At 39.5% G+C, this 14,977-nt stretch overlaps 1 protein-coding gene across 1 annotated transcript in view; it reads right to left on the reverse strand.

Annotated features, from left to right (window-relative positions):
* LOC139723254 (uncharacterized) overlaps positions 1–14,977 on the reverse strand; it is a 58,527-nt gene that overhangs the window by 38,787 nt on the left and 4,763 nt on the right. The window contains exons 2-4 of the mRNA XM_071634513.1: positions 11,992–14,409; positions 1,541–1,743; positions 278–443 (exon numbers count right to left, since the gene is read on the reverse strand). Of these exons, the coding sequence (XP_071490614.1) occupies positions 278–443; positions 1,541–1,743; positions 11,992–13,612 (1,990 nt within the window). The 5' untranslated portion in view covers positions 13,613–14,409. The remainder of the gene's footprint in view (positions 1–277; positions 444–1,540; positions 1,744–11,991; positions 14,410–14,977) is intronic.

A 14,977-nucleotide genomic window follows, 5' to 3' on the forward strand; every position in this document is an offset into this window, starting at 1 on the left:
ACGATCGCAAAGGCAACATCTACCTCATAACAAAGTAAAGCTGCACAACATTGCAAGGAATATTCACAGTGCAACTGACTTTAAACATTCATGATAGCTGTAACCATTTGAAAAATCAACCCAAAGTGAGATAGACTAGTCTGCTAGCTCTGTATTAAAACAATTGAAACTAAATATAGTGCACAAAGGAATGCTACTTCTTTGAATAACAAAGTGTGACTACTACATAAAGGAAATATCAGTATCACAACATGAAAGTATGTACAGCATGATTTACCTGCTTCTGTGTACTTGAGTCCATGGCTCGTGTCGTCCGCATTCGGTTTGGGCGGGGGCCAGATGGGGGAGAGCTTCCCGGGAGAGGTGGACAGCGAGCTAGAGCCCGTGGACAGGGAGCCAGTGGAGAGCTGGTTGTCATGACTCCAGCAGTACATGGCATCCACCTTGAAGGAGGATGAGGAGGAGGAGGAGGAGGAAGGAAGGAAGATGCACAGTTGATCACATGGGGAAAACAGATTCCTCGATATTACAGCATCACTCGGGGAGCAAGATTGTTCCTCCCGAATGAGCCATATCTACTCCGCCAGCTCAAGTCACCGAACAAAGGCATTCCACGGCCACCTGTACACTCATGCTAAACATCCGTCAGTTTTTGCTGCACCGGACCATTTATAAATTCCAATATATCCTTCTGGCAAAGGTGGATTTAAATACACATGTCTACATCTACATACAATTATGCCACATCTCAACAAAGTTCTTTGCAAGCAACTACATTGTAAGTAGCCAATTAACCTAGAACTCTAGAATAAGTTAAATTGCAAGATACGTGCAGATTGGACTCACCATTAGCACAATAAACTACTGTCATGACAGACACCGTGTCTCTGTGTGTCTGCACGCCTCAAATACCAAACTATTCTAATTGTTGACGACCAAAAACCTATTGTCCTTGATGGCTTATGCATCAGTTGTTAATCACAAAAATGCTGTTTGTTCTTTAAGTCAAAAAATGTGACATACTCGACAAGGTACACAAAATCAGAATACTTCAACAATTCTATTTTTTTTTTATTGCAAAAAAAAAGTAACAGATCTAAAGAAACACAACATTTCTCATTACACAAAGAGCAGCAAAGACTGAAAACATAATCATCTGATAGCATCAAATGAAATCTACAGTTGTTCCCATTCATCATTATCCCCTCTTCTGCCCCCATCCCCCCCCCCCAAAAAAAAGTAGTATCATCAAGGACAGGGAGTAAGAATCTCTCAGATGACAACAAATACACAAAGAAATTACACCCAAACTGAACCAAATTCAAATGGAAAATTCCTCCTGCCCTGTGAGCATCATTCATGAAGGATCTGTCGGATCCTGACTGGCATGAAGCAAATCAATACAAGCTCATCATCTTTCATTTTGGATTCCCTTTCCACATAGCATCAAGAAAACACAAGCAAATTATTGTCATACGACAAAAGAAATAAAAAACAACAACGTTGGAACACCAAGGAAAAGAGAAAATACGAGCCATACTTTGAACACATCCGTCCCCGAGTTCTCCTCAAGTGGTTGCAGGATACCGATGTCTAGGAGGCTTGAGCAGAGCCTAAGGACGGCTGACTGGGCCTCCGGGTTGAACGCTGGGCTCATCATACGCTCCTCGTCCGCAAAACCCGACGGGGTCACCGTCGAGAAGGAAGACGAAGCCGTGCACAGCCAATCAACGAGACGCCGGCCTGGGAGAAGAGAGAAGAGAAGCAAACATGGGGCACGAAATACTAAAAATTGAGTAAAGTGTGCAAAGGGAAATCCTGTCATAATAACAGAAATTGCTATACTTAGGCATCATCATCCATTCCATTACTCCTTTAATCAACAGAAATATCATACAAACTCTGGTTCAAAGATGGAATCCCTGGCCTTTACAGAATTAGGCTACAATGTATCATGGTGTTCTGAAGAATTCATTACCAGTCATACTGCTTCATGTGAATATCAACAGAACATCCTGCTGAATCACTAAATCCTGATAAGACCTGCTTTGGAAGAATTCAAAATCTAACTGGTGTGCAGTCTAAATATCATTCATACCAACATGTTACAGGAAGCGTTATGTAGCAAAAAAATTCAAGGACTTGACCGCAACTGGATAAACTCATCTTTGCCGTTAATTCCCGAGGTCTTGATAAGCTTAAGCAAATGAAATTCGAACACCTGTGTCGCGTTTCATGCATAGAGTTGGTTAATGATCTCGTATACTGAACATACATTGTAAGATATACAGAAGTTGGTTTTTTTTTTTAGAACACTCTGTGTGTGTGTGTGTGTGTGTGTGTGTGTGTGGTGTGTGTGTGTGCGTGCATGTATGATTTGTAGGACACTCAAATCCCATCCAAGTCACCCTAAAGTCTGTCTTTCAGTGAGTCATTCAGGGTGTCCTCGCTCAACTATATATGGCACTTCAATTATTCATATTCAATTTAGGTCCAAATCAGCATGAAAATGAAATATTCAGTTCCAAGATAAAGAAAAATTTTGAAAGAGACATTACACTGAAGCAGGAAAAAGTAAGGGACTCGGACAGAGACAATGATGGAAAATGGAGATACAGCACTGTAAGTTTCAGACAAAGAAAAATGGGGAAAAAAACAGGAACAGAGAGAATGAGAGATAATTCATGAAGAAAAAATTATCAAAGTCAGGTGGAAAGATATGGAATGAGAGAAGAAGTACTGTAGAGGAAGGAAGGATGCATGTGAAATATGTGTACATAATGTGATTGTATATAAACACACACACACATACTATCACACCTCCGTCCATAATCCCACTAAAGCAGGGGAATATCCACACTGAAAATATGTTTATGCAGATTTGCGGGATATTTTACTCCCGTAATGTGTCTTCCTCGACCCCAAACAGCCAGGGTTACAATCATATCATGTGCAAAGTCCCCCATACACGCAGAGCTCCGGCCTGAGAAACCCACACAGAATGTGGAACTGCATGACCTCACGTTCAAAGGGGATTAATGAAGGTTCTCTCCCACGTAGTCAAGTAGGTTTTTTTTTTTTTTTTTTTTGGGGGGGGGGGGGGAGGGGGAGGGGGGCTTTCCCCTCTTTTTTCTTCTGCCCGACAGTACATCAACAGCCGTGAATTATGGCATTCCAATTCTGCGAAGGTACTGGTACTCAAGACGCCCACAATTGAGGAATCACACATGATGAGGCTGGCATGGGCCGCAAAGACTTTTTGAGCATATCGTATTGAAAAAAGATGCATGGTTTGACATTCGCGGAGCATAATAATGCACATGGTCCATATCAATCACAAAGAGCACACATAATCAATACTCAGTTCCCAGAAGGACCATCTCCACAGCCCCTGCTGATGTTCAGAGCTCTTTTAAACCATGATAAGAATGCATGTTACCGCAATCTGTCTGACAATTAACGATTGTTTATACAGTAACCATAATCCTGATAAAACATGCACTGGTACATGTAACTCAGGATTCTGTAGAATCGCCAATAGTTACCAAATTATAAAAGCACAATAAAGACCATGGAATATTGGACACTATCAGGTGAAACTGTAAGTTTTCCAAAATCAAAGTAATTACATTGCATGTATTCTTGTAGTTTTGATTCATTAGAGAAAATTGACATGCACATGTATAGTCCATATTGTATGTAAGTCTATGTCAGGAAATAAATTATCAAGGGATGGCAGTACAGATAAACCTCTACACATTTTTCATGGCAGTGGTAGAACTCACTATTTTTAATGTGTGGTCAAAGAAGAAACACTAAAAGTATCAAATTAGTGTCAAATTACACACCGCCACCAACATGACTGTCATATTACCAAGGCCTGGAGCGTTGCCAGGATTCGTCTTCATGTCAGATTTCATCTCCAGCAAAGTGCAGGCCCCCTCTCCTCCCATGACACACAATATCTGCATGGCTCTTTCCATTTTGTTTTATGTGCAGCCAACTGTAAGCACAGTTTCAGACTTGCAGTTGCAATACAACATGTTGGTAATCATTAATCCTAAGACGCACTCCCTATAAAGGCGGAGTACGGTTGTGAAGTATTCAGATGATGAAAGAAATATTGATAATCGTGGCCCCCCCCCCCCAAAAAAAAATGACTTAACAGGGGCCGTAGAACGTTTTTCATGGTGTAAGTGTGTGTGTGTGTGGGGGGGGGGGGTTTGTGGGACCAAGGAGGGGGTCAATGTCAATGGTACCTTTCCACTCCTCTGTTTCCCCCTACCCCTACCCCTCCCCTCCCCCTCCCCCTACAAGTAAAAATGATTGATAACCATTTTATTTGCCCTAAATAAGGGGGAAAAAAGGTCAGATCTTTCATAGGTCATGTGGTCTTTAGCCAATACCCCTTATCAACTTCATTGTCAGGATTGATAACTTGAGATAATGACATTATTACCTATTAGTACAGCAGGTTTGTTATATGTCCAGTCATGAATTATGACTACCAACAGCATATCATGTACACATGTACATGTATTTGGGCCACATGGACAGTTTCCCATTATATCTCTATCATATACATAATGTGTCAACTGTATTCGTAGGTACCGTAAACTGGGGGGACATTGGACAGGCGGGTGACTTTGGACAGTTCAGAAAAAAAAGATTGTTTCACTTACATTTCTTTTGCTCTTGGTTTTTCTGAAAATATTTTTGTAGGTTATGAAAGGGGGATATGTGAATATATGAATGACCGCACTTCTCTTGTATATTGCATTACCTTATATGTTTTGGGGGCTTTTCTTTGCAGGGTCCATGGAATGCTTGAATTTTGTGGCCATCGAACTTTTGGTACTCTAGGAATACAGAAGTATGGAAGCTCAAGCCTATTTGTTGGATAGTGAACATGAAGTGGCCATGAACCCACCTGTTATACTCAGGATACCTGACCATCCTTACAAATTTTTAAAAAGGTCATGTCCAATTTCACCCCTGGATTTGGGGTCACTTACGGGGTGACTTTGGACACCAAAGAAGTACCAAATGTTCGACGGCTGCGCAATGTATTTTCTTTCTCTTACAGATGAGATAATAAGTTAGGATGGGGAGATCATATAAAAGACGATCTGGGTCAAGAGACTATAGAAACTCTTCAGAAGAAAGCATGAAAGATGCTGTGAAAGCTTGCAAAAATGGAATGTCGATCAGGAAAGCATGTGCAGAATTTAACGTTAAAAGAGGGACTTTGTGTATTACAGACTGAACAATCGGCACACAGGCACACAAGATTTCCAGTAGACATTGGTTTTCATTTTGTGAACCTAGGTCTAAGAATTTAAGCAAATATTTCCTGTAGTTGGTTTTACTTTTGTGATTCCTAGGGCCAAGAAAACCTTGTATTTCCAATAGACATTGGTTTCACTTTTGTGATAACTATAGGGCCAAGAAAAGCCTTGTGTTTCCAGTAGACACGATCTTGTTCTTTCTTTCAAAATGCATTTGTTTTTAAAACAAAAATGTGTTATTTTGCAAACATTTCAAATTGACCTAAAGTTACAATGAACAACATCCAAAGGAAATTACAAAATCATCTTGTAGAACTACATACCCCGGTACTTTAATCTGGCCAACCTCATGTGTACACTGTACATGCATTTCTTGGGGTAAAACCCCAAATTATTCTTTAAAATGACTTGAAAGTGATTTATGACCCATTTGAATAGTAAATTAACATCTGTAGAATTGGACAACTCAATGATAGTACATGTACAATACCTCACTTATCCATGTGATCAAACTTGCTGACTATCCTAATTGCAAGAAAATTCATGCAGTGCCTTGTTTAAGTAGCATCCTTTTTCATTTTTGTTCTGAACTATTATGAACATTTAGGTCTTTTGAAAATTCAGATTTTCAAATGTAGGGGTACCAGTAATTCTATTACTAGTATCTTGAAAAAATTGTGCAACCAAATATCTGTGAATGCCTCTTTAAAGTTAAATTCTTCACATGTTAATTACTGCAGAATTTTGCTTGTAAAAACTACCATACACAATGTATAAATCATTCATGTGTATTTTGTATACTTGCTGGTTGTTATGAAACATTTCAACATGTTCGAGTTGTTAAAACTTTTTCCAAAACTTGTTATGAAACATTTATACATGTTAGAGTTGTTAAAACTTTTAAAAAAACTTGTTAGTAGTCTAAACTCCCCCCTTAGAGAGTTAATCCTTGGACAAACAACAATCCTGTAGGGTATATTGACAAGGTTTATATGGTTGTCCAAAGTTGCCCCGAACCCTGGGGGCACTTTGGACAAACTTTAACCAAAAAAAATTAACATGAAATAGAATAAACTGAAGAAGTCTCTATATGGCATGATATCCTCTTTATTAGTACTTGTTAACCCCCACATTAACCCCAGAATTCCTTTGTTCTTAATGAAGATATCAATAGAAATAGTTCAAATTTGTCCAAAGCCACCCCAGTTTACGGTATTCTGGTAGACCATTTGTTGGTTGTAGTAGGCATGTAGGGCAGTGGCCATAGTACTTCTTTCATTGTGAGCAAACAGCTACCTACTAGTACATGTAACAGCAAATATCTACACAGCAATATTTGCATTTAAACATGTACATCTAGCCATGTCTTCTACTGACACAATTTACATATATTCACATTCTAACACATTTTTACATTTCTGTAACAATTAGCTGCTGTAAGCTTCTTCTCTCAGACATACAGTGTAGGCTCCATTTATCATCTTTATCATGTTTGAAACACTTTTCAATACCCACTATCAAAATGAATTTGCAAAAGTCTTTTGGATTGTGCATCTCAGGGTGGTTGCATTCAGTTTTGAGGAAACCTTAATTCCATGCCAGAAATGATAAATTGTCAGGGGTTAGCATTGATGACAACTTACTCAAGTCTACTACCCTACCGCAGCTATACATATCATACATGATATCATACATGGGAGGTTGAGGTACAGTAAATGCATTTTTCCCTTGGATTGATATGTACACAGTTACATAAACATGAAATGAAAAGGGCTCAATCCAACGGCTTTGGCACCAGTTAATCTGCCATCAGCAATTATTCGTTAAGAGCGATTACATCTTCTCGCACAAGAGAACCGAAAATGATTTTCTTTCCCACAGAGCAAAATCAGCATGAACTATCGGAGCACTGCACAATCCAATATCTACACCTAGACGGATATTTCATGCATGGTAGAATAGATGAATAACAAGATTACATTCTCCCCAAAAACCTTCCTTAAAGGAACCTTCCTTTATTAAGGGAACACACTATGAAGAATTGTAGCTCAAGCAAAAAGCCATTCTACATATACCGGTAGTTGACTTAAAACAACTCATGTTGGAAAAACAGAACAGATAAAGTTCCATCAGAATTGCACAAAAACATATCAAAGTGTCAAGAATTTTTCATTTGACATGATTGTGTAAGTTTAGTCAGGATTTCTTACATTTCTGAGTGTAGATTAGACAAGGTGGTGACAACATTGTCTCTCATTACATGATAGGTTTTTACATTAAAATTTTATGAAATTATTGTCCTGTCAACAATTCAGCAAGAGTCACACCCTCTTCCTTTGTAAAGAGTCAGTATTGCTATATAACTGCTGAATGCTGAAATCTAGAAAACATTATGTACATGTATGTACAGTACACAGACCTGTAAAAAGATGATGTCAAGATAAAGAAAAAATTCATGATGTTCTTGTACAAATTAGGCAAATGGTATAACAACTAGAGGAAAATTCCATCATATTAAAATCATAATTTCCTCGTCCTTGTTTCACAGGGAGGGTGATGACAACATACACTTGTATCTTCAGACAAGATTCAGGAATTGGCTTGGTGCTTATGTATTTTTGTAGAAAAAAGGGAAACCTGCACACATAATTTCCAAATAATGTTGTATTTTCCTATTAAAATTTAATACATATTCAATATGTATTAAATCTTAATAGGAAAATACCACACATCAACTTGAATGTTCTACGGGTTAAACACATGAATATGGGAAACCTTTTCTGAGAAAATAAGCACACTATGAATGTATTTTACTTCAGAAAATTGAGCTGTTATCTCAAATTTGATGGCAGTTCCATAGCGCTACACCAATGTTTGAGTATTTAATGTGATTCATGCTTGAAATTAATGCAGCATTAAGTCATAGCATGGTTGGCAATAGGCTCATTACCTTTAATATTGTGATTCCTTTTCCACTGTGCACTCAGCATGTGTGTAGAGGTTGGAAAGGCCTTATGCATTTTAAAATGTGTACATAATAGGCTTACCAGACCACGTAAACCCGAAAAGCCATTAGCAAAAGAACTTTATGCACTGACCGTAGAGATGATACCGCTGTATCTCAAGCTCTATGCTGTGAAGCAAGGGGATGATGTTCAATGTAAGGTCTTGCATTTTGGGTATCTAATGGGAGGAGTTTAATTGTTTCTACGCTAATAAGCTCCCTCCTATTCTGAAATCATCACCAACACTGGATCACTTCAATCAAAATTTGAAGACCTACAATGGTTTGTACGGTACTTATTTTGATATCCCTACATATGCACTGGACTTATACTGTCACTGCCTGGTAATTTGTAAAGTCTCCTACAGCGACCAGGGATGACATCTCATAGTGCTTTGTATCCAGTGGAAAAGGCGCTCTAAAAATATCTACAAAGTATAGTTATCATTATTATTTCAACGATTGTCTTTTTCTGTTTTGATGGTTCTTTGCATGTATACTGTCAATGTCCTCCACATGGCTTTCAGTGGCATGATTTTGGTCATCTAAAGATCATTGCAAAACCATCTCTCCCTGAAGCATTAGAAAACCAATGGGGATGACAGCCTGCACACTTTATCATTGTAATTGCTTCATAGACTACGCGCATCATCCAGTATCCTATTCTAGCCTGAGCATGACGCATTCATATGCTGCAACGCACTCCAAATGTATGCACATGCACAACACAGGGAGTGAAGTTATGCATGAATGCTATTTCCCTCGAGGTCTGGACATTATGTGTGAAGCCTTTCTTTCTTTCTTTCTTTCTTTCTCCCAGGATTGAATCACTTGATTATCAATTTTGACTTAAAAACCACAATACTCTGAAAAATACATCAATTGTCATGTGAACTTCTGCCTATCCAACCACATACAAACACCGTGATACATCCCATTCACTTTAACTGCACTCTATGGTTAGGCTTGATACAAAGTAAATTTCATATTCCTGTGTATTATGACGATGCACATCAGAATGTGGATCTGCACTGCCCGGAGATTGCGGAATTGGGTTGACGTTTTTCTGACTCAGAAAACTAGCTTAGACTTTACGAGATCAATCTTCACTGTTAAACTCCAGGTCAACGTGCAAGAGCTGGCTGGTATTAAAAGGTTTTGGAGGTATGCCAGCTCATACAATATCAGACGGATGAAGTTTGATGTATAGAAAAAAAAAGAAGTCAATTTGCAACTATCCCAGCTATAGTGCGAGGAACACATCAGTGAAGTTTGGGGTAAAATCTCACAATCCCTTCAAAAGTTATGCATTTTTAATGTTTTTGTGCAGCCATCGCTGGATGAGAAGATGACAACACTTGTACATGTGTGGAAAACAACATTAATAACAAAAATATAGAGAATGGTCAACATATAAAGAATTCCCTTTTCTACCACAATGAAAGAGCACTTGACTTAAATACCTCTTACAGAAAGCAGGGGTAATAATATTACCCTAAACATATAGTGTATGTCAATAACAACTTTCATAAGAAATAAAATTTTGTAGAATTCTCTTTAAATTATTCTTACATAGTTTTATTATATTTGATGTCACAAACTGTAATCTTCTGATGCCTGTATTGAAGCTTTTCAATAGATTGTCCAATTTTCCTCCAACTTAGCTGATGTGTTCTACTAAAATTTTACCGAAATCACTCAGTCCAGTTTATTTGGGTTTCATTCCTATCATGAAAAGATAAAATAAAATCTAAAAAACAAAAAATTAACTGCTAATTTTTCCTCAACTCAGACTGGTAGATAGACATGCACACTTGTATTATAACCTTACACACTTCACTTCATACAGTACATGCACTTAAATCAAACATATGCTATAGGCCTGTATCAACATCATCGTACAAATGTAGTATGCACATCAGGGGGGGAATAGGGTTAAATTCAGATCTTGCTCACAGAGAGAAACTATTGGTATTCCTAAGGAATTAATTCCAAGCAGAGATGGAAATATGCACCGTACACACATGAGCAAAACACACCTCTACTTTAATACAGCACAATCAAATGTGTGATTCCCATCAATAAAAAGCATGCTGGTAGAAGTCTAGTCTAACTCGCATTCCTAACTTCCATCATCATTCTCACCATTCATCCAGCCAATTCAACGGGCATCTGGGAATTTTATAATTTCTATGGGACATAGAATGTTCAGTCAAGAGACAGATTGTTAATTTCTTCCTCAGTAAAGTGCATTCACACTGGTCAGAGAATAGTGGAGCACCAATTAAGGGGCTAAGGAATGGGGCATTCTCCAGCATAACGAGTAAGAAATCAGTAGACTTCGTATGATGGCAGTGCATTGCCTCCATGTGAAAGAAAGCAGATAAATGAACCTCAAGATAGTTATGTCTAATCCTCTTATATTCACTACACTTTTCACCGAGTTTCACTGGGTTTCTTGTCACTACTGAACATTCTGCATTTGCTCAAAGTTTTGGAACTTCAATTAAGATACAATGTAATTTGGATTTTTTATATGTTACAAAGTGTAGAATGCTTTTGCCTACAGTGCGGGCTTACGCTACAAGACTTCTTTCTTAAAGTGAAGATCCCTCGTTCTGATCAATGAAAGCTCTTTGTCACTTGTAATTGAATTTTCCAAGATTGGTTTAATGTACATTTTTGTACAATCAAATCACAGGTTTCAAATTATAGAATGCCTTCTTACAGCCTGCCTTGTTCTAAAGAACCAACTGTACCTTGTTATAACCTACCTTGTTATAAATTGCCTGCCTTGCTACGTATATCCTCTCATGCCTGCCTTGTGATAGCTTGCCTTGCTACTGTCAGCCTGATTTATCTAGTACACTCTATGCAGGTTGTGAAAGTTAGCAACTTCGATTATAACTACCAGCATAAATTTTCATAACCGTCATACCTTGTGACGTTTGCCTGTTAAGATGACAGGGCACAGCAAAATATGTTTTCCAACTTTACAAAGAGACTAAGTGGGCAAGTAATTGATACACTTTAACAGGTGCAGTATCAGTAAGGTGCCCTTATATCTGTATGATTTTTGTTTGTTTGTTTATCTTTGTGACCCTGAACAAACTGACAAGTGTGTATGAAGCATTGTTGACCATCAAATGTACTGTATTAATGCCATTTTTTAAAAATGATTTTCTTCTGTAAAACATATTTCTTTGTGGCTATGTATGTGTGTGTGTGCATGTGTGCGTGCTTGTCTATATTTCACAGATGAGATAAAGGATTGATAATGTGACAACCACAGGGTTGATTTTTATGCATCTTTTTAGCAACAATTTTTCATCACTTGTGTAAAACGATTGCTACATGCTAGAAAGAGATTTATCACTCTATTGGAACCATTTTTAAGAATTTATGCACTCAACTGTTACATGATGCCCAGGGAAACTATTGAAATTTTATGTGAACATGCTGGTGTTCTGATACCAATTGCTACCATCAGCCAACATTTCATGGAAATGACAGTCTTTCAAAGACGATTACACTTACAAATTTCCATGCAGTGAATGTTTCTGGTATTACAGTAATCACAACAAAGCCTATTTTACTGACAGTGAATTGATGACCCGTACAACTGTAGGTATTACACATTCTTTCATAGAAAGATGAAATCATGCAAGTACTGCACTTTCAAACTTATTTGAATCTTACCTGTGAAGTTGGACTGGTCTTTGAAGTTAATCCTGAAGTCCAGCTTGGCCTGCTTCTCCTTGGCTGCAGCATAAGCAGATGGCTCTCGGGCAGGCATCGGTGACCTACTCCCACCTGGAGATCGCAGCCAGGGTTGCCCAACTGGGCCGAGGGTTGGAATGTCGGGGGACCTCTCCATGGATCGCCTTCGTGTTTTACGGGCCTCGGGCTCCTTGCTGTACGGGGAGGCGTCAAACTTGAAGAGTGTCTGAGGCCTCTTGAGGGTTATCTCTGGATGCGGGAAGCTGTGGGATGCGCTCTTCCACAGACTCTTTTCCCCACGCTCATTGGGGGTCGTGGCCTGCTGACCGGGTGGTGGAGGGGTAGGGTGAGGCGGTATTGAGCTGGAAAATGAGCGTATCGCTTCGTTGGAGGAAGACAGGTCTGGCAATGATGGGAAAGACAGCGAGAAGTTTGGAAGCTCTGGAGTTGCATTTGACTTGGTTGGCTTGGGAGGGATATTCTCTGAGAACAAATGTTCATCATGTTCGGCTGCAGTACTTTGGTCTTTGGAATGTTGTTGCAGTCCATTGTTGTTGACTGAACTGGGATACATAGAGAAACGTTGATGCGGTGGCGGCAACATGGACTCTGCATTTTTTAAATTCTGCTTCTGTGTGAAGCTGACGTCACCCTCTACTGATTCCCGCCAGGAGTGACGATCCAATGTTACCCCCTCTTTCAGGGTATGCCAGGAGGAAGCCTGGCCCTCAGTATCAGGTGTGAAGAGTTCCTGGTCAGGTGTCTCATGGTGTACCTCACCAAGCTGAGACTCACAGTCAAAGAACTCTATGTCGCTGGGTGTATTATCGTGAAAAGCATCACTTGATCGCTCTCTGAGCGGTAGCGAGCCCGGAGGTTGGAGTCGGGACCCAACAGAGAAATAGTCCAATCCTCCATTAGGCTTGCTGCCTCCTTGAAAGGCCACTTGTGATCCAGAAGCAGCATCTACAATGATTGGGGGACTTTCATCCTGGTAAGCTGGATTGTACTTCACATGATAGTGCTCACACACGGAAGTAGGATTCGAGGTACTGGAAGATTCCCCTGGTGTTGAGATATCCATTCCATCCATTTTGCCAGCATGATTGTCCCCTTGAAGTGATGATACCAACTCCTCTGGGCTCAGGGCAGGGAGCTCCACCTTCCAAAACTTCAGGGGAGAAAACAGGTCACTGACCCCCGGGTTGCCATCAGAACTTGGAAATCCATCGGAGCTCTTGCGGGACGTGCCACTCAGATCACCATCGGACCTTCCTTGCCCATTTCGCTGTATTCCTCTACTATTTGCTCCAATTCCTTGGGCACCATTTGTGATGTCTTTACAAAGACTGGGATTAGAGGTTGTTCTTCTCTGAAGAACATGATCGGGAATTGGCTTCGCTGAGCTGGTGTCAGACTTTCGTCTTTTCATCGACTTGCCAGATCCATTTTTACTGTACGACAGTTCATACACACACACAACCTCTTCGATGGTTTCTGTGCGAACTGCCTGCATTCTGTTGATGAGACCACCATTGCCGACTCCTCCCCTTTCATTTGTGGGGGACGTCACATGATTTCCTTTGCTCCTCCTTTCCATTTCTTTCTTCTTCTTCTTCTTTATGGGGGTGGTTACATTGCTACTGCAAGCAGTTCCATTATTGACCTCACTGTTACACTTATCTTGCTTGACCTTCAAAATGTTTCCTTGAAAGAATGCAATTCCACTTGAGTTCACACCATTGATATCCGTAATCCTATCTGCGTGTGATGGTGCATGTCCTATACATGAAAAATGTGAACCCACTGAAGTATATCATGAAAGGATTTTTCTCACGAACTGCTTGTACACCACCTTCATTGAAATTGAGTGACAATGTCACACAGTGTCAAAACATGTGCTCCTCCAGAAAACAGCAACACAGCGGATGGTTTGTGGTTTCCAGTCTGTCGCAACGTAATCAGGATGACTGAGTGGAGCCATCAACATGGTCAGCACCCCTCTCCCTCAATGCTTTCGTGATTCACAAAGGACACCTCAGCTACTGCATTATCTTCGCCACCATTCATGAATGTCTGGTCATCCATCCATTCTCCCTTTGATCCAGGTAAAAACCACATCAGGCGCCAAAACGTAATATCAATAAGGGACTGCCGCAAAATCCAACAAAAGGTACATGTAGACTGGAATCATTTTAAACTGTGAATTCTTGCTAAAAGTTCCACTGCGAGTTGGGTAACCAGAAGAAAAAAATCATATTCATGGGCTTTAATGGCACAAAGTCTCTGTTTGTCGTGCAAAGAATGTGCTGCCGGTGACTAAGCACGGATTGTAAATGTTGCCGCTCCTTTGTCTGCCCTAACTCTTGGCTTGCATGACATCATGGAGCAGGAATTCTGCAGAAAGAAAGAGACAAAAAAGGACCAAAAAAAAAGGGGTTTGATTGATGAAATGTGCTACAAACAACCTGAAGAACTGCACCATGGTAACAGATGACAAAAATATACTTCATATGTTACCGGAGTTTTCCTGCACAGCTGGATTATATTATTTCATGGTTAAAAGATTTCCACAATACATCCTCCAGCATTTGTCATAGTTCACTAGACTGATGGATGACTGTACCCGTATGTTTCATCATTTTTATGACCCAAAAATGTCTAAATTTCACATTTACAGATTCTAAGGCTTCTTCAAGGCGATTTAAATAGATAAAATGATTTATTTGAAAGAAAAAATTGTACTTGTCTGCCATGCAAATGCTGCTAACATTACTAAATGTAATCGATTCCATTATTCTGAGAACAAATTTATTTCAGCTTTCAATTTCAAGTCTCGAGACAGCAAAATCAAAACTGCACATAGTTGTGCAGCATTCAAATCAAATGCTCACATTCTATGACATGGAGCTGGCACTGATAACACAACACAAAAACTTATTGGCTTTTTTTTGTTGTTGAAACA

This window comes from Diadema antillarum, unplaced genomic scaffold (genome assembly GCF_040938485.1).
Source record: "Diadema antillarum isolate AM-2024a unplaced genomic scaffold, OU_Dant_1.0 scf00000183, whole genome shotgun sequence".
Classification (NCBI taxonomy): domain Eukaryota; kingdom Metazoa; phylum Echinodermata; class Echinoidea; order Diadematoida; family Diadematidae; genus Diadema; species Diadema antillarum.